The sequence below is a fragment of the Mobula hypostoma genome, chromosome 14 (genome assembly GCF_963921235.1).
Source record: "Mobula hypostoma chromosome 14, sMobHyp1.1, whole genome shotgun sequence".
In the NCBI taxonomy this organism is placed as follows: Eukaryota; Metazoa; Chordata; class Chondrichthyes; order Myliobatiformes; family Myliobatidae; genus Mobula; species Mobula hypostoma.
Genome location: NC_086110.1, coordinates 78,591,854 through 78,611,022, shown reverse-complemented (window position 1 = coordinate 78,611,022; position 19,169 = coordinate 78,591,854). Strand labels below are relative to the sequence as shown.

The 19,169-nt window shown below is 64.0% G+C and overlaps 2 protein-coding genes across 2 annotated transcripts in view; one reads left to right on the top strand and one right to left on the bottom strand.

The window, feature by feature from the left end:
* Positions 1–8,184, bottom strand: part of gpatch1 (G patch domain containing 1) — a 69,254-nt gene extending 61,070 nt beyond the window's left edge. Inside the window, exon 1 of the mRNA XM_063067332.1 lies at positions 8,104–8,184. Within this exon, the coding sequence (XP_062923402.1) occupies positions 8,104–8,184 (81 nt within the window). The remainder of the gene's footprint in view (positions 1–8,103) is intronic.
* Positions 8,185–8,224: 40 nt separating this feature from the next.
* LOC134356367 (rhophilin-2-like) overlaps positions 8,225–19,169 on the top strand; it is a 51,208-nt gene continuing 40,263 nt past the window's right edge. The window contains exons 1-4 of the mRNA XM_063067281.1: positions 8,225–8,346; positions 8,637–8,803; positions 9,896–10,083; positions 18,851–19,007. Of these exons, the coding sequence (XP_062923351.1) occupies positions 8,731–8,803; positions 9,896–10,083; positions 18,851–19,007 (418 nt within the window). The 5' untranslated portion in view covers positions 8,225–8,346; positions 8,637–8,730. The remainder of the gene's footprint in view (positions 8,347–8,636; positions 8,804–9,895; positions 10,084–18,850; positions 19,008–19,169) is intronic.

The following is a 19,169-nucleotide window of genomic DNA, read 5'->3' as shown; positions in this document are numbered from 1 at the left end:
TCCCAGCACTCCCTCCCTCTGACCACCACCCCTGCCCAACCCCACCCTCTGATCCCCAGCACTCCCTCCCTCTGACCACCACCCCTGCCCAACCCCACCCTCTGATCCCCAGCACCCCCTCCGTCTGACCACCACCCCTGCCCAACCCCACCCTCTGATCCCCAGCACCCCCTCCGTCTGACCACCACCACTGCCCAACCACACCCTCTGATCCCCAGCACCCCCTCCGTCTGACCACTACCCCTGCCCAACCCCACCCTCTGATCCCCAGCACCCCCTCCGTCTGACCACCACCCCTGCCCAACCCCACCCTCTGATCCCCAGCACCCCCTCCGTCTGACCACCACCCCTGCCCAACCCCACCCTCTGATCCCCAGCACCCCCTCCGTCTGACCACCACCCCTGCCCAACCCCACCCTCTGATCCCCAGCACCCCCTCTGATCCCAGCAGCACCCCCTCCCTCTGACCACCACCCCTGCCCAACCCCACCCTCTGATCCCCAGCACCCCCTCCGTCTGACCACCACCCCTGCCCAACCCCACCCTCTGATCCCCAGCACCCCCTCCGTCTGACCACCACCCCTGCCCAACCCCACCCTCTGATCCCCAGCACCCCCTCCGTCTGACCACCACCACTGCCCAACCACACCCTCTGATCCCCAGCACTCCCTCCGTCTGACCACCACCCCTGCCCAACCCCACCCTCTGATCCCCAGCACCCCCTCCGTCTGACCACCACCCCTGCCCAACCCCACCCTCTGATCCCCAGCACCCCCTCCGTCTGACCACCACCCCTGCCCAACCCCACCCTCTGATCCCCAGCACCCCCTCCGTCTGACCACCACCCCTGCCCAACCCCACCCTCTGATCCCCAGCACTCCCTCCCTCTGACCACCACCCCTGCCCAACCCCACCCTCTGATCCCCAGCACCCCCTCCGTCTGACCACCACCCCTGCCCAACCCCACCCTCTGATCCCCAGCACCCCCTCCGTCTGACCACCACCCCTGCCCAACCCCACCCTCTGATCCCCAGCACCCCCTCCGTCTGACCACCACCCCTGCCCAACCCCACCCTCTGATCCCCAGCACCCCCTCCGTCTGACCACCACCCCTGCCCAACCCCACCCTCTGATCCCCAGCACCCCCTCCGTCTGACCACCACCCCTGCCCAACCCCACCCTCTGATCCCCAGCACCCCCTCCGTCTGACCACCACCCCTGCCCAACCCCACCCTCTGATCCCCAGCACCCCCTCCGTCTGACCACCACCCCTGCCCAACCCCACCCTCTGATCCCCAGCACCCCCTCCGTCTGACCACCACCCCTGCCCAACCCCACCCTCTGATCCCCAGCACCCCCTCCGTCTGACCACCACCCCTGCCCAACCCCACCCTCTGATCCCCAGCACCCCCTCCCTCTGACCACCACCCCTGCCCAACCCCACCCTCTGATCCCCAGCACCCCCTCCGTCTGACCACCACCCCTGCCCAACCCCACCCTCTGATCCCCAGCACCCCCTCCGTCTGACCACCACCCCTGCCCAACCCCACCCTCTGATCCCCAGCACCCCCTCCGTCTGACCACCACCCCTGCCCAACCCCACCCTCTGATCCCCAGCACCCCCTCCGTCTGACCACCACCCCTGCCCAACCCCACCCTCTGATCCCCAGCACCCCCTCCGTCTGACCACCACCCCTGCCCAACCCCACCCTCTGATCCCCAGCACCCCCTCCGTCTGACCACCACCCCTGCCCAACCCCACCCTCTGATCCCCAGCACCCCCTCCGTCTGACCACCACCCCTGCCCAACCCCACCCTCTGATCCCCAGCACCCCCTCCGTCTGACCACCACCCCTGCCCAACCCCACCCTCTGATCCCCAGCACCCCCTCCGTCTGACCACCACCACTGCCCAACCCCACCCTCTGATCCCCAGCACCCCCTCCGTCTGACCACCACCACTGCCCAACCACACCCTCTGATCCCCAGCACCCCCTCCGTCTGACCACCACCCCTGCCCAACCCCACCCTCTGATCCCCAGCACCCCCTCACTCTGACCACCACCCCTGCCCAACCCCACCCTCTGATCCCCAGCACCCCCTCCGTCTGACCACCACCACTGCCCAACCCCACCCTCTGATCCCCAGCACCCCCTCCGTCTGACCACCACCCCTGCCCAACCCCACCCTCTGATCCCCAGCACCCCCTCCGTCTGACCACCACCCCTGCCCAACCCCACCCTCTGATCCCCAGCACCCCCTCCGTCTGACCACCACCCCTGCCCAACCCCACCCTCTGATCCCCAGCACCCCCTCCGTCTGACCACCACCACTGCCCAACCACACCCTCTGATCCCCAGCACCCCCTCCGTCTGACCACTACCCCTGCCCAACCCCACCCTCTGATCCCCAGCACCCCCTCCGTCTGACCACCACCCCTGCCCAACCCCACCCTCTGATCCCCAGCACCCCCTCACTCTGACCACCACCCCTGCCCAACCCCACCCTCTGATCCCCAGCACCCCCTCCGTCTGACCACCACCCCTGCCCAACCCCACCCTCTGATCCCCAGCACCCCCTCACTCTGACCACCACCCCTGCCCAACCCCACCCTCTGATCCCCAGCACCCCCTCCGTCTGACCACCACCCCTGCCCAACCCCACCCTCTGATCCCCAGCACCCCCTCACTCTGACCACCACCCCTGCCCAACCCCACCCTCTGATCCCCAGCACCCCCTCCGTCTGACCACCACCACTGCCCAAACCCACCCTCTGATCCCCAGCACCCCCTCCGTCTGACCACCACCCCTGCCCAACCCCACCCTCTGATCCCCAGCACCCCCTCCGTCTGACCACCACCCCTACCTAACCCCACCCTCTGATCCCCAGCACTCCCTCCCTCTGACCACCACCCCTGCCCAACCCCACCCTCTGATCCCCAGCACTCCCTCCCTCTGACCACCACCCCTGCCCAACCCCACCCTCTGATCCCCAGCACCCCCTCCGTCTGACCACCACCCCTGCCCAACCACACCCTCTGATCCCCAGCACCCCCTCTGTCTGACCACTACCCCTGCCCAACCCCACCCTCTGATCCCCAGCACCCCCTCCGTCTGACCACCACCCCTGCCCAACCCCACCCTCTGATCCCCAGCACCCCCTCCGTCTGACCACCACCCCTGCCCAGCCCCACCCTCTGATCCCCTGCACCCCCTCACTCTGACCACCACCCCTACCTAACCCCACACTCTGATCCCCAGCACCCCCTCCGTCTGACCACCACCCCTGCCCAAACCCACCCTCTGATCCCCAGCACCCCCTCACTCTGACCACCACCCCTACCTAACCCCACCCTCTGATCCCCAGCACCCCCTCCGTCTGACCACCACCCCTGCCCAGCCCCACCCTCTGATCCCCAGCACCCCCTCCGTCTGACCACCACCCCTGCCCAACCCCACACTCTGATCCCCAGCACCCCCTCCGTCTGACCACCACCCCTGCCCAACCCCACCCTCTGATCCCCAGCACCCCCTCCCTCTGACCACCACCCCTGCCCAACCCCACCCTCTGATCCCCAGCACCCCCTCACTCTGACCACCACCCCTGGCCAACCCCACCCTCTGATCCCCCGCACCCCCACCGTCTGACCACCACCCCTGCCCAACCCCACCCTCTGATCCCCAGCACCCCCTCCGTCTGACCACCACCCCTGCCCAACCCCACCCTCTGATCCCCAGCACCCCCTTCTGTCTGACCACCACCCCTGCCCAACCTCACCCTTTGATCCCCAGCACCCCCTCACTCTGACCACCACCCCTGGCCAACCCCACCCTCTGATCCCCAGCACCCCCTCCGTCTGACCACCACCCCTGCCCAACCCCACCCTCTGATCCCCAGCACCCCCTCCGTCTGACCACCACCCCTGCCCAACCCCACCCTCTGATCCTCAGCACCCCCTCCGTCTGACCACCACCCCTGCCCAACCCCACCCTCTGATCCCCAGCACCCCCTCCCTCTGACCACCACCCCTGCCCAACCCCACACTCTGATCCCCAGCACCCCCTCCGTCTGACCACCACCCCTGCCCAACCCCACCCTCTGATCCCCAGCACCCCCTCCGTCTGACCACCACCCCTGCCCAACCCCACACTCTGATCCCCAGCACCCCCTCTGTCTGACCACCACCCCTGCCCAACCCCACCCTCTGATCCCCAGCACCCCCTCACTCTGACCACCACCCCTGCCCAAACCCACCCTCTGATCCCCAGCACCCCCTCACTCTGACCACCACCCCTACCTAACTCCACCCTCTGATCCCCAGCACCCCCTCCCTCTGACCACCACCACTGCCCAACCCCACCCTCTGATCCCCAGCACCCCCTCCGTCTGACCACCACCCCTACCCAACCCCACCCTCTGATCCCCAGCACCCCCTCACTCTGACCACCACCCCTGCCCAACCCCACCCTCTGATCCCCAGCACCCCCTCCCTCTGACCACCACCCCTGCCCAACCCCACCCTCTGATCCCCAGCACCCCCTCACTCTGACCACCACCCCTGCCCAACCCCACCCTCTGATCCCCAGCACCCCCTCCCTCTGACCACCACCACTGCCCAACCCCACCCTCTGATCCCCAGCACCCCCTCCGTCTGACCACCACCCCTGCCCAACCCCACCCTCTGATCCCCAGCACCCCCTCACTCTGACCACCACCCCTGCCCAACCCCACCCTCTGATCCCCAGCACCCCCTCACTCTGACCACCACCCCTGCCCAACCCCACCCTCTGATCCCCAGCACCCCCTCCGTCTGACCACTACCCCTGCCCAGCCCCACCCTCTGATCCCCAGCACCCCCTCCCTCTGACCACCACCCCTGCCCAACCCCACCCTCTGATCCCCAGCACCCCCTCCCTCTGACCACCACCCCTGCCCAACCCCACCCTCTGATCCCCAGCACTCCCTCACTCTGACCACCACCCCTGCCCAACCCCACCCTCTAATCCCCAGCACCCCCTCACTCTGACCACCACCCCTGCCCAACCCCACCCTCTGATCCCTAGCACCCCCTCCGTCTGACCACCACCCCTACCTAACCCCACCCTCTGATCCCCAGCACCCCCTCTGTCTGACCACCACCCCTGCCCAACCCCACCCTCTGATCCCCAGCACCCCCTCACTCTGACCACCACCCCTGCCCAACCCCACCCTCTGATCCCCAGCACCCCCTCTGTCTGACCACCACCCCTGCCCAACCCCACCCTCTGATCCCCAGCACCCCCTCCGTCTGACCACCACCCCTGCCCAACCCCACCCTCTGATCCCCAGCACCCCCTCCGTCTGACCACCACCCCTGCCCAACCCCACCCTCTGATCCCCAGCACCCCCTCACTCTGACCACCACCACTGCCCAACCCCACCCTCTGATCCCCAGCACCCCCTCCGTCTGACCACCACCCCTGCCCAACCCCACCCTCTGATCCCCAGCACCCCCTCCGTCTGACCACCACCCCTGCCCAACCCCACCCTCTGATCCCCAGCACCCCCTCACTCTGACCACCACCCCTGCCCAACCCCACCCTCTGATCCCCAGCACTCCCTCCCTCTGACCACCACCCCTGCCCAACCTCACCCTCTGATCCCCAGCACCCCCTCCCTCTGACCACCACCACTGCCCAACCCCACCCTCTGATCCCCAGCACCCCCTCCGTCTGACCACCACCCCTGCCCAACCCCACCCTCTGATCCCCAGCACCCCCTCCGTCTGACCACCACCCCTGCCCAACCCCACCCTCTGATCCCCAGCACTCCCTCACTCTGACCACCACCACTGCCCAACCCCACCCTCTGATCCCCAGCACCCCCTCACTCTGACCGCCACCCCTGCCCAACCTCACCCTCTGATCCCCAGCACCCCCTCACTCTGACCATCACCCCTACCTAACCCCACCCTCTGATCCCCAGCACCCCCTCCGTCTGACCACCACCCCTACCCAACCTCACCCTCTGATCCCCAGCACCCCCTCCGTCTGACCACCACCCCTACCCAACCCCACCCTCTGATGCCCAGCACCCCCTCACTCTGACCACCACCCCTGCCCAACCCCACCCTCTGATCCCCAGCACCCCCTCCCTCTGACCACCACCCCTGCCCAACCCCACCCTCTGATCCCCAGCACCCCCTCACTCTGACCACCACCCCTGCCCAACCCCACCCTCTGATCCCCAGCACCCCCTCCGTCTGACCACCACCCCTGCCCAACCCCACCCTCTGATCCCCAGCACCCCCTCCGTCTGACCACCACCCCTGCCCAACCCCACCCTCTGATCCCCAGCACCCCCTCCCTCTGACCACCACCCCTGCCCAACCCCACCCTCTGATCCCCAGCACCCCCTCACTCTGACCACCACCCCTGCCCAACCCCACCCTCTGATCCCTAGCACCCCCTCCGTCTGACCACCACCCCTGCCCAACCTCACCCTCTGATCCCCAGCACCCCCTCCGTCTGACCACCACCCCTGCCCAACCTCATCCTCTGATCCCCAGCACCCCCTCCGTCTGACCACCACCCCTACCCAACCTCACCCTCTGATCCCCAGCACCCCCTCACTCTGACCACCACCCCTGCCCAACCCCACCCTCTGATCCCCAGCACCCCCTCCGTCTGACCACCACCCCTGCCCAACCCCACCCTCTGATCCCCAGCACCCCCTCCGTCTGACCACCACCCCTGCCCAACCCCACCCTCTGATCCCCAGCACCCCCTCACTCTGACCACCACCCCTGCCCAACCCCACCCTCTGATCCCCAGCACTCCCTCCCTCTGACCACCACCCCTGCCCAACCTCACCCTCTGATCCCCAGCACCCCCTCCGTCTGACCACCACCCCTGCCCAACCCCACCCTCTGATCCCCAGCACCCCCTCCGTCTGACCACCACCCCTGCCCAACCCCACCCTCTGAACCCCAGCACCCCCTCCGTCTGACCACCACCCCTGCCCAACCCCACCCTCTGATCCCCAGCACCCCCTCACTCTGACCACCACCCCTGCCCAACCCCACCCTCTGATCCCCAGCACTCCCTCCCTCTGACCACCACCCCTGCCCAACCTCACCCTCTGATCCCCAGCACCCCCTCCGTCTGACCACCACCCCTGCCCAACCCCACCCTCTGATCCCCAGCACCCCCTCCGTCTGACCACCACCCCTGCCCAACCCCACCCTCTGAACCCCAGCACCCCCTCCGTCTGACCACCACCCCTGCCCAACCCCACCCTCTGATCCCCAGCACCCCCTCCCTCTGACCACCACCCCTGCCCAACCCCACCCTCTGATCCCCAGCACCCCCTCACTCTGACCACCACCCCTGCCCAATCCCACCCTCTGATCCCCAGCACCCCCTCCGTCTGACCACCACCCCTGCCCAACCCCACCCTCTGATCCCCAGCACCCCCTCCGTCTGACCACCACCCCTGCCCAACCCCACACTCTGATCCCCAGCACCCCCTCCGTCTGACCACCACCCCTGCCCAACCCCACCCTCTAATGCTTGGTACACGCCAGCGCACAATGCCATTTCTGATCCCTGGAACTCAACCCCACACAGACCATAAAACATAAGAGCAGAATTAGGCCATTTGGCCCATGGAGTCTGCTCTGTCATTCCATCATGACTGATGTATTATCCCTTTCAACCCTACTCTCCTGTATTCTCTGCATAACTTTTGACAGCCTGATGAATCAAGAACCTATCAATCTCCACTTTAAATATACCCAATGACTTGGCCTCCACATCCATCTGTGGCAATGAATTCCACAGGTTTACCACTCTCTGGCTAAAGAAATTAATCCTCACTTCCATTCTAAATGGACGTTCCTCTATTCTGAGGCTGTGTCCTTTGGTCCTAGACTCCCTCACTATGGGAAACATCCTCTCCACATTCACTCTAACTAGGCCTTTCAATATTTGATAGGTTTCAATGAGATCTCCCCCATTCATCTAAACCAACAGATGCCATCCCTCACTTCCCATCCCCCTCTGATCAATAAGGACATTCGGCCCATTGACTCTGTGCTGTCTGAACTGCAGTCCCATTCCCTACGTGTCTGCATCCTCCCCAGGCTCCTCGCTCCGTCCTCATTGATGACTCTCCCCCGCCATTAGCTCCACTGCCCTTGTTCATAACTCCTGATAAATGTGACTGGTGTGTGTGGTTTCAGGCGACGCGAACCCCAAGCCGGAGTGAAGCAGGTGTGGACTTACTGACCTCCTACTACTCCCAGCTCAGCCTGTTGGAAACCCGGTTCTTCCTCTCCAGTCGCCACCCTGGCCTCTTCTTCACCTGGTGAGTGGTGTCGGTCCCCTAAACCACCCCTAACCCCACCTCCCTCCCCGTTCCACCCCGGCTAACACCCTGGTGTTTGCTCCCCTAAGCCACCTGTCCAGTCTCCAGTCTAACCAACACCTTCCCACCCTTAATCCCTCCCTTATACTCAGTCAGTGTTTGCCTGCAGATTCTCCCACCCACCCTCCCTCCCTCCCCCCTCCCCCTCACTATATCTCCTTGCCCCTCCCTACACCTCTCTTCCTCCTCCCACCCACCCATAGCCAGGACTGAGGGTGCTGCCTTTGCAGGTACGACTCACTGACAGGCCTGCCACTCTGCCAGCAACACCTCTCCCTGGAGAAGGCCAGCGTGCTCTTCAACATCGCTGCTCTTCACACGCAGATGGGGGCCCGCACCGACCGAACCTCCACGGCCGGCCTCCACTGTTCCGTCTCTGCCTTCCAGAGCGCCACAGGTCAGTATCACCACCCCCCCTCCCCACGGGATCTCCTCACACCTAGCCCACCAGCCCCTGGTATCAACTCACTCTCCCACTGGGATCTCACCCACTTCCCTGTCTGTCTCTTCAGCTCTGCCTTCTAGAGCGCTGCAGATCAGTATCAACACTCTTCCTGGTTTCTCCTCAAACTCCCCACCTCCCCACTCCCTCTCCATCTTCCAGAGGGTCACAGGTCAGAATTCCTCCCGCCCCCCCCCACCCCCCAAGGTGTGGGTCAGGAGGTCATGTTTAATTTAATTCTACATGTATATAATCAAATGAAAGAACTTCCTCCAGGGCCAAGGCACAAAACACATTACCCACAGCACACAGCAGAAACAGCACATATGGTTCTACATGAAAAACGTACCGTCACTAGCTCAAGTCCTTGAGTAGCATGAGTGTAGATTGTCCTGGCCCAGGTTATTCCGCCACCAAGCAAAAGTCGCAGAGGAGCAACGAGCGAGGGTGTTTGGGGTTGGGAGAAATGGATTCCTTGCCAGTCTGTGCCCCACGGTTCCAGGTCAGCTGGGGATGGGGAAACAGTCAGGGGAGCATGTGTGAAGGAGAGTTGGTAGGGCGAAGGCACCGGTTTTGCTGTGGACAGTCGAAGATGGGGCATATTTTGGTTCGAGGGATCTTGACAAGGGTTTAAATGCTGCAGGGTAGGCATGGGCCAACGGAACAAAGGGTCTGTCTGTTTGTGGTTTGTGCTCATAGGGCCAGAAGGGATCTGCCCAGCTGGACAGGAGGGTGGGGGGCGGGGGTACAATAGAGGGTCCCATTGCAAGTCGGTGGGGGGGAACAGTTGGGCAGGTCAAAATCTCCCCACCCCCATGACCTCACTCTCACCCAAGCTGAAGTTCAGTTTATTGTGGTTTGACTGTACACATGTATACCAGCAAATGAAACACCTTTCCTCTGGACCAAGGTGTACATCGCAGTACATATAACTCCTCACCTAGGAGTACTGAGATACACACACCCCCTCCCAACACCATGTCCTGACCCCCCCCCATCTCAACTCCCCCTCGTCAAAGCTGCGAGTGACATGCTGTGCCGTTACAGGAGTGCTGCAGCTGCTGCAGGAGACGTACCCCCACACGCCGAGCTTCGACCTCAGCCCAGTCATGCTGAAGCTGCTGGTGCGCCTGATGCAGACCCAGGCTGAGGAATGTGCCTTCGAGGAGGCGCTACTGCCCGGCACTGCCAACCGCTTTGACACCCTGCTGCGGTTGGCTCAGGACGCGGCGGCGGTGAGTCACCGGCAGGGAGCGGCGTACAGAGGCTGGGTCACGGGGGAGGGGATGCCATAGGTGTGGGATGTGGTGGTGAAGGATCTCTGAGGGTGAGGGATCTGCAGGTTGAAGTGAGGGGCGTCCGGGACTGAGGGTCCTCTGCAGTCGCTCTGACTCCAGTCCCTCAGCCACAGTTGTCAGACCAATCCGTCAGCCAGGCCCGGGCATGAGGGATCTCTGGGGTGGGGTGAGGAATCTCTGGGGTGAGGGATGAGGGATCTCTGGGGTGAGGGATGAGTGATCTGTGGGCTGGGAGTGAAGGGTGAGGGATCTCGGGTGGGGGTGAGGGATGAGGGATCTCTGGGATAGGGTGAGGGATGAGGAATCTCAGGGGTGGGGATGAGAGATCTCTGGGGTGAGGGTGAGGGATGAGGGATCTCTGGTGGGGGTGAAGGATCTCTGGGGTGAGGGATGAGGGATCTCTGGGGTGGGGGATGAGAGTTGAGGGATCTCTGGGGTGGGGGTGAGGGATGTGGGACCTCTGGGGTGGGGGTGTGGGATGAGGGATCTCTGGGGTGGGGTGAGGGATGGGGGATCTCGGGTGGGGAGTTAGAGATGAGGGATCTCTGGGGTGGGGGTGAGAGATGAGGGATCTCGGGTGGGGGTGAGGGATGAGGGATCTCTGGGGTGAGGGTGAGGGATTAGAGATCTCTGGGGTGGGGGTGAGGGATGAGGGATCGCTGGGGTGGGGGGATGGGGGATCTCTGGGGTGGGGGTGAGGGATGAGGGATCTCTGGGGTGGGGGGATGGGGGATCTCTGGGGTGGGGGTGAGGGATGAGGAATCTATGGGGTGGGTGAGGGATAAGGGATCTCTGGGGTGAGGGATGAGGGATCTCTGGGGTGGGAGTGAGAGTTGAGGGATCTCTGGGGTGGGGGTGAGTGATGAGGGATCTCTGGGGTGGAGGGATGGGGGATCTCTGGGGTGAGGTGAGAGATGAGGGATTTCGGGTGGGGGTGAGGGATGAGGGATCTCTGGGGTGGGGGTGAGAGTTGAGGGATCTCTGGGGTGGGGGTGAGGGATGAGGGATCTCTGGGGTGGGGGGATGGGGGATCTCTGGGGTGGGGGTGAGGGATGAGGGATCTCTGGGGTGGGGGTGAGGGATGAGGGATCTCTGGGGTGGGGGTGAGAGATGAGGGATTTCTGGGGTGGGGGTGAGGGATGAGGGATCTCTGGGGTGGGGGTGAGGGTTGAGGAATCTCTGGGGTGGGGGTGAGTGATGAGGGATCTCTGGGGTGGAGGGATGGGGGATCTCTGGGATGGGGGTGAGAGGTGAGAGATCTCTGGGTGGGGGTGAGGGATGAGGGAACTCTGGGGTGGGGGTGAGAGATGAGGGATTTCGGGTGGGGGGTGAGGGATGAGGGATCTCTGGGGTGGGGGTGAGGGATGAGGGATCTCTGGGGTGGGGGTGAGGGATGAGGGATCTCTGGGATGGGGGATCTCTGGGGTGGGGGTGAGAGGTGAGAGATCTCTGGGGTGGGGGTGAGGGATGAGGGAACTCTGGGGTGGGGGTGAGAGATGAGGGATTTCGGGTGGGGGGTGAGGGATGAGGGATCTCTGGGGTGGGGGTGTGGATGAGGGATCTCTGGGGTGAGGGATGAGGGATCTCTGGGGGTGGGGGTGAGAAGGGATCTCTGGAGTGGGGGTGAGGGATGAAGGATCTCTGGGGTGGGGGGATGGGGGATCTCTGGGGTGGGGGTGAGAGATGAGGGATCTCTGGGGTGGTGGTGAGGAATGAGGGATCTCTGGTGTGAGGGATGAGGAATCTCTGGGAGGGATGGGGGATCTCTGGGTGGAGGTGAGGAATGAGAGATCTCTGGGGTGAGGGATGAGGGATCTCTAGGGTGGGGGATGGGGGATCTCGGGTGGGGGTGAGGGATGAGAGATCTCTGGGGTGGGGATGAGGGATCTCTGGGGTGAGGGATGAGGGATCTCGGGGTGGGGGGTGAGAAGGGATCTCTGGAGTGGGGGTGAGGGATGAAGGATCTCTGGGGTGGGGGTGAGAGATGAGGGATCTCTGGGGTGGTGGTGAGGAATGAGGGATCTCTGGTGTGAGGGATGAGGAATCTCTGGGAGGGATGGGGGATCTCTGGGTGGAGGTGAGGAATGAGAGATCTCTGGGGTGAGGGATGAGGGATCTCTGGGGTGGGGGATGGGGGATCTCTGGGGTGGGGGTGAGGGATGAGGGATCTCTGGGGTGGGGGTGAGGGATGAGGGATCTCTAGGGTGGGGGATGGGGGATCTCGGGTGGGGGTGAGGGATGAGGGATCTCTGGGGTGGAGGGATGGGGGATCTCTGGGGTGGGGGTGAGAGATGAGGGATCTCTGGGTGGGGGTGAGGGATCTCTGGGGTGGGGGGATGGGGGATCTCTGGGGTGGGGGTGAGGGATCTCTGGGGTGGGGGGATGGGGGATCTCTGGGTGGGTGTGAGGGGTGCGGGATCTCTGGGGTGGGGGTGAGGGGTGAGAGATTTCTGCAGTTGCCCTGACCCCGGTTCCTGCCACAATTGTCACACTTGTACACGCTGGTGAACCAGTGTGTCAGCCAGGCCCCGGGTGTGAGGGATCTCTGGGGTGGGGGTGAGGGATGAGAGATCTCTGGGGTGGGGATGAGGGATCTCTGGGGTGGGGGTGAGGGATGAGGGATCTCTGGGGTGGGGGGATGGGGGATCTCGGGTGGGGGTGAGGGATGAGGAATCTATGGGGTGGGTGAGGGATAAGGGATCTCTGGGGTGAGGGATGGGGGATCTCTGGGGTGGGGTGAGTGATGAGGGATCTCTGGGATGAGGGATCTCTGGGGTGGAGGGATGGGGGATCTCTGGGATGGGGGTGAGAGGTGAGAGATCTCTGGGGTGGGGGTGAGGGATGAGGGAACTCTGGGGTGGGGGTGAGAGATGAGGGATTTCGGGTGGGGGGTGAGGGATGAGGGATCTCTGGGGTGAGGGATGAGAGATCTCTGGGGTGGGGATGAGGGATCTCTGGGGTGAGGGATCTCTGGGGGTGGGGGTGAGAAGGGATCTCTGGAGTGGGGGTGAGGGATGAAGGATCTCTGGGGTGGGGGGATGGGGGATCTCTGGGGTGGGGGTGAGAGATGAGGGATCTCTGGGGTGGTGGTGAGGAATGAGGGATCTCTGGTGTGAGGGATGAGGAATCTCTGGGAGGGATGGGGATCTCTGGGTGGAGGTGAGGAATGAGAGATCTCTGGGGTGAGGGATGAGGGATCTCTGGGGTGGGGGATGGGGGATCTCTGGGGTGGGGGTGAGGGATGAGGGATCTCTGGGGTGGGGGTGAGGGATGAGGGATCTCTAGGGTGGGGGATGGGGGATCTCGGGTGGGGGTGAGGGATGAGGGATCTCTGGGGTGAGGGATGAGGGATCTCTGGGGTGGAGGGATGGGGGATCTCTGGGGTGGGGGTGAGAGATGAGGGATCTCTGGGTGGGGGTGAGGGATGAGGGATCTCTAGGGTGGGGGATGAGGGATCTCTGGGGTGGGGGGATGGGGGATCTCTGGGTGGGTGTGAGGGGTGCGGGATCTCTGGGGTGGGGGTGAGGGGTGAGAGATTTCTGCAGTTGCCCTGACCCCGGTTCCTGCCACAATTGTCACACTTGTACACGCTGGTGAACCAGTGTGTCAGCCAGGTCCCGGGTGTGAGGGATCTCTGGGGTGGGGGTGAGGGATGAGAGATCTCTGGGGTGGGGATGAGGGATCTCTGGGGTGGGGGTGAGGGATGAGGGATCTCTGGGGTGAAAGATCTCGGGTGGGGATGAGGGATCTCTGGGGTGGGGGGTGAGAGTTGAGGGATCTCTGGGGTGGGGGTGAGGGATGAGGGATCTCTGGGGTGGGGGTTGGGGGATCTCTGGGGTGGGGGTGAGGGATCTCTGGGGTGGGGGGATGGGGGATCTCTGGGTGGGTGTGAGGGGTGAGGGATCTCTGGGGTGGGGGTGAGGGGTGAGAGATTTCTGCAGTTGCTCTGACCCCGGTTCCTGCCACAATTGTCACACTTGTACACGCTGGTGAACCAGTGTGTCAGCCAGGCCCCGGGTGTGAGGGATCTCTGGGGTGGGGGATGAGAGCTGAGGGATCTCTGGGGTGGGGGTGAGGGATGAGGGATCTCTGGGGTGGAGGGATGGGGGATCTCTTAGGTGGGGGTGAGAGGTGAGAGATCTCTGGGGTGGGGGTGAGGGATGAGGGATCTTGGGTGGGGGGTCAGAGTTGAGGGATCTATGGGGTGGGGGTGAGGGATGAGGGACCTCTGGGCTGGGGGGATGGGGGATCTCTGGGGTGAGGGATGAGGATCTCTGGGGTGGGGGTGAGGGATGAGAGATCTCTGCGGGGGGATGGGGGATCTCTGGGTGGGGGTGAGGGATGAGGGATCTCTGGGGTGGGGGGATGGGGGATCTCTGGTTGGGTGTGAGGTGTGCGGGATCTCTGGGGTGGGGGTGAGGGGTGAGAGATTTCTGCAGTTGCTCTGACCCCGGTTCCTGCCGCAATTGTCACACTTGTACACGCTGGTGAACCAGTGTGTCAGCCAGGCCCCGGGTGTGAGGGATCTCTCGGGTGGGGGATGAGAGCTGAGGGATCTCTGGGGTGGGGGTGAGGGATGAGGGATCTCTGGGGTGGGGGTTGGGGGATCTCTGGGGTGGGGGTGAGGGATCTCTGGGGTGGGGGGATGGGGGATCTCTGGGTGGGTGTGAGGGGTGAGGGATCTCTGGGGTGGGGGTGAGGGGTGAGAGATTTCTGCAGTTGCTCTGACCCCGGTTCCTGCCGCAATTGTCACACTTGTACACGCTGGTGAACCAGTGTGACAGCCAGGCCCCGGGTGTGAGGGATCTCTCGGGTGGGGGTGAGGGATGAGGGATCACTGGGGTGGGGGTGACGGATGAGGGACCTCTGGGGTGAGGGTGAGAGATGAGGGATCTCGGGTGGGGGGGTGAGGGATGAGGGATCTCTGGGGTGGGGGTGAGGGATGAGAGATCTCTGGGGTGGGGATGAGGGATCTCTGGGGTGAGGGATGAGGGATCTCTGGGGTGGAGGGTGAGAGTTGAGGGATCTCGGGTGGGGGTGAGAGATGAGGGATCTCTGGGGTGGGGATGAGGGATGTGAGATCTCTGGGGTGGGGAGGAGGGATCTCTGGGGTGGGGGTGAGGGATGAGGGATCTCTGGGGTGGGGGTGAGGGATGAGGGATCTCTAGGGTGGGGGATGGGGGATCTCGGGTGGGGGTGAGGGATGAGGGATCTCTGGGGTGAGGGATGAGGGATCTCTGGGGTGGAGGGATGGGGGATCTCTGGGGTGGGGGTGAGAGATGAGGGATCTCTGGGTGGGGGTGAGGGATCTCTGGGGTGGGGGGATGGGGGATCTCTGGGTGGGTGTGAGGGGTGCGGGATCTCTGGGGTGGGGGTGAGGGGTGAGAGATTTCTGCAGTTGCCCTGACCCCGGTTCCTGCCACAATTGTCACACTTGTACACGCTGGTGAACCAGTGTGTCAGCCAGGCCCCGGGTGTGAGGGATCTCTGGGGTGGGGGTGAGGGATGAGAGATCTCTGGGGTGGGGATGAGGGATCTCTGGGGTGGGGGTGAGGGATGAGGGATCTTTAGGGTGGGGTGAGAGATGAGGGATCTCTGGGTGGGGGTGAGGGATGAGGGATCTCTGGGGTGAAAGATCTCGGGTGGGGATGAGGGATCTCTGGGGTGGGGGTGAGGGATGAGGGATCTCTGGGGTGGGGGGATGGGGGATCTCTGGGGTGGGGGTGAGGGATCTCTGGGGTGGGGGGATGGGGGATCTCTGGGTGGGTGTGAGGGGTGAGGGATCTCTGGGGTGGGGGTGAGGGGTGAGAGATTTCTGCAGTTGCTCTGACCCCGGTTCCTGCCACAATTGTCACACTTGTACACGCTGGTGAACCAGTGTGTCAGCCAGGCCCCGGGTGTGAGGGATCTCTGGGGTGGGGGATGAGAGCTGAGGGATCTCTGGGGTGGGGGTGAGGGATGAGGGATCTCTGGTGTGGAGGGATGGGGGATCTCTTAGGTGGGGGTGAGAGGTGAGAGATCTCTGGGGTGGGGGTGAGGGATGAGGGATCTTGGGTGGGGGGTGAGGGATGAAGGATCTCTGGGGTGGGGATGAGGGATATCCGGGGTGAGGGATGAGGGATCTCTGGGGTGGGGGGTCAGAGTTGAGGGATCTATGGGGTGGGGGTGAGGGATGAGGGACCTCTGGGCTGGGGGGATGGGGGATCTCTGGGGTGAGGGATGAGGATCTCTGGGGTGGGGGTGAGGGATGAGAGATCTCTGCGGGGGGATGGGGGATCTCTGGGTGGGGGTGAGGGATGAGGGATCTCTGGGGTGGGGGGATGGGGGATCTCTGGGTGGGTGTGAGGTGTGCGGGATCTCTGGGGTGGGGGTGAGGGGTGAGAGATTTCTGCAGTTGCTCTGACCCCGGTTCCTGCCGCAATTGTCACACTTGTACACGCTGGTGAACCAGTGTGTCAGCCAGGCCCCGGGTGTGAGGGATCTCTCGGGTGGGGGTGAGGGATGAGGGATCACTGGGGTGGGGGTGACGGATGAGGGACCTCTGGGGTGAGGGTGAGAGATGAGGGATCTCGGGTGGGGGGGTGAGGGATGAGGGATGAGGGATCTCTGGGGTGGGGGTGAGGGATGAGAGATCTCTGGGGTGGGGATGAGGGATCTCTGGGGTGAGGGATGAGGGATCTCTGGGGTGGAGGGTGAGAGTTGAGGGATCTCTGGGGTGGGGGTGAGAGATGAGGGATCTCTGGGGTGGGGATGAGGGATGTGAGATCTCTGGGGTGGGGAGGAGGGATCTCTGGGGTGAGGGATGAGGGATCTCTGGGGTGGAAGGATGGGGATCTCTGGGGTGGGGAAGAGGGATGAGGGATCTTTGGGGTGGGGGTGAGAGATGAGGGATCTCTGGGGTGGGGGTGAGGGATGAGGGATCTCTGGGGTGAGAGATCTCTGGGGTGGGGATGAGGGATCTCTGGGGTGAGGGATGAGGGATCTCTGGGGTGGGGGGTGAGAGTTGAGGGATCTCTGGGGTGGGGGTGAGGGATGAGGGATCTCGGGGGTGGGGGTTGGGGGATCTCGGGGGTGGGGGTGAGGTATCTCTGGGGTGAGGGATGAAGGATCTCTGGGGTGGTGGTGAGGGATGAGGGATCTCTGGGGTGGGAGGATGGGGGATCTCTGGGGTGGGGGTGAGGGATGAGGGATCTCTGGGGTGGGGGTGAGAGATGAGGGATCTCTGGGGTGGGGATGAGGGATGTGAGATCTCTGGGGTGGGGATGAGGGATCTCTGGGGTGAGGGAAGAGAGATCTCTGGGGTGGAAGGATGGGGAATCTCTGGGGTGGGGGTGAGGGATGAGGGATCTTTGGGGTGGGGGTGAGAGATAAGGGATCTCTGGGTGGGGATGAGGGATCTCTGGGGTGGGGGTGAGGGATGAGAGATCTCGGGTGGGGATGAGGGATCTCTGGGGTGGAGGTGAGAGATGAGGGATCTCTGGGTGGGGGTGAGGGATGAGGGATCTCTGGGGTGGGGATGAGGGATCTCGGGGGTGGGGGTGAGGTATCTCTGGGGTGGGGTGAGGGATGAGGGATCTCTGGGGTGGGAGGATGGGGGATCTCTGGGGTGGGGTGAGGGATCTCTGGGGTGGGAGGATGGGGGATCTCTGGGGTGGGGTGAGAGATGAGGGATCTCTGGGGTGGGGTGTGGGATGAGCGATCTCTGAGTGGGGGTGAGGGATGAGGGATCTCTGGGTGGGGTGGGGGATGGGGGATCTCTGGGGTGAGAGATCTCTGGGGTGGGGATGAGGGATCTCGGGGGTGGGGGTGAGGTATCTCTGGGGTGGGGGTGAGGGATGAGGGATCTCTGGGGTGGGAGGATGGGGGATCTCTGGGGTGGGGTGAGGGATCTCTGGGGTGGGAGGATGGGGGATCTCTGGGGTGGGGTGAGAGATGAGGGATCTCTGGGGTGGGGTGTGGGATGAGCGATCTCTGGGTGGGGGTGAGGGATGAGGGATCTCTGGGTGGGGTGGGGGATGGGGGATCTCTGGGGTGGGGGGATGAGGGAACACCAGTGTGAGGGGTGAAGGATCCCTGGTGTGAGGGGGGAGGGGGAGGGATCTCTGGGGTGGGGGTGAGGGATGAGGGATCTCTGGGTGGGGGTGAGGGTTGAGGGATCTCTGGAGTGGGGGTGAGGGATGAGGGATCTCTGGGTGGGGGTGGGGTATGGGGGATCTCTGGGTTGGGGGGATGAGGGAACACCATTGTGAGGGGTGAAGGATCCCTGGTGTGAGGGGGGAGGGTGAGGGATCTCTGGGGTGGGGGGATGAGGGAACACCAGTGTGAGGGGTGAACGATCCCTGGTGTGAGGGGGGAGGGATGAGGGATCTCTGGGTGGGGGTGAGGAATGAGGGATCTCTGGGTGGGGGTGAGAGATGAGGGATCTCTGGAGTGGGGGTGAGGGATGAGGGATCTCTGGGTGGGGGTGGGGGATGGGGGATCTCTGGGGTGGGGGTGAGGGAACACCAGTGTGAGGGGTGAAGGATCCCTGGTGTGAGGGATCTCTGGGGTGGGGTGAGGGATGAGGGATCTCTGGGTGGGGATGGGGGATCTCTGGGGTGGGGGGATGAGGGAACACCAGTGTGAGGGGTGAAGGATCCCATGGTGTGAGGGGGGAGGGTGAGGGATCTCTGCAGTTGCACTGACCTCAGTTTCTGGGCTGCAGTTGTCGGACTCGTACACGCTGGTGAACCAGTGTGTCCGCCAGTCTCCAGTGGCAGAGCACGTCCCTGCGGCCTGGTGCCACACGGTGCAGGTGAAACTGCAGCACTACCGCGCACTGGCACATTACCTCGTCTCCATCGCATTACTGGACCATCAGCGTGAGTACGAGGGCCATGATCACGGGGAGGGGTTGCCCACCTTGGGGAGGGGTGTCTTCATGGCAACAGTATGCCAGCATTGAGGAAAGGCTGATGATGTATTGGGTCGGTCACCAGGGTGAACGGGTCAGATCTGTAGGGGGGTCGATGTCTGTGGTGTGG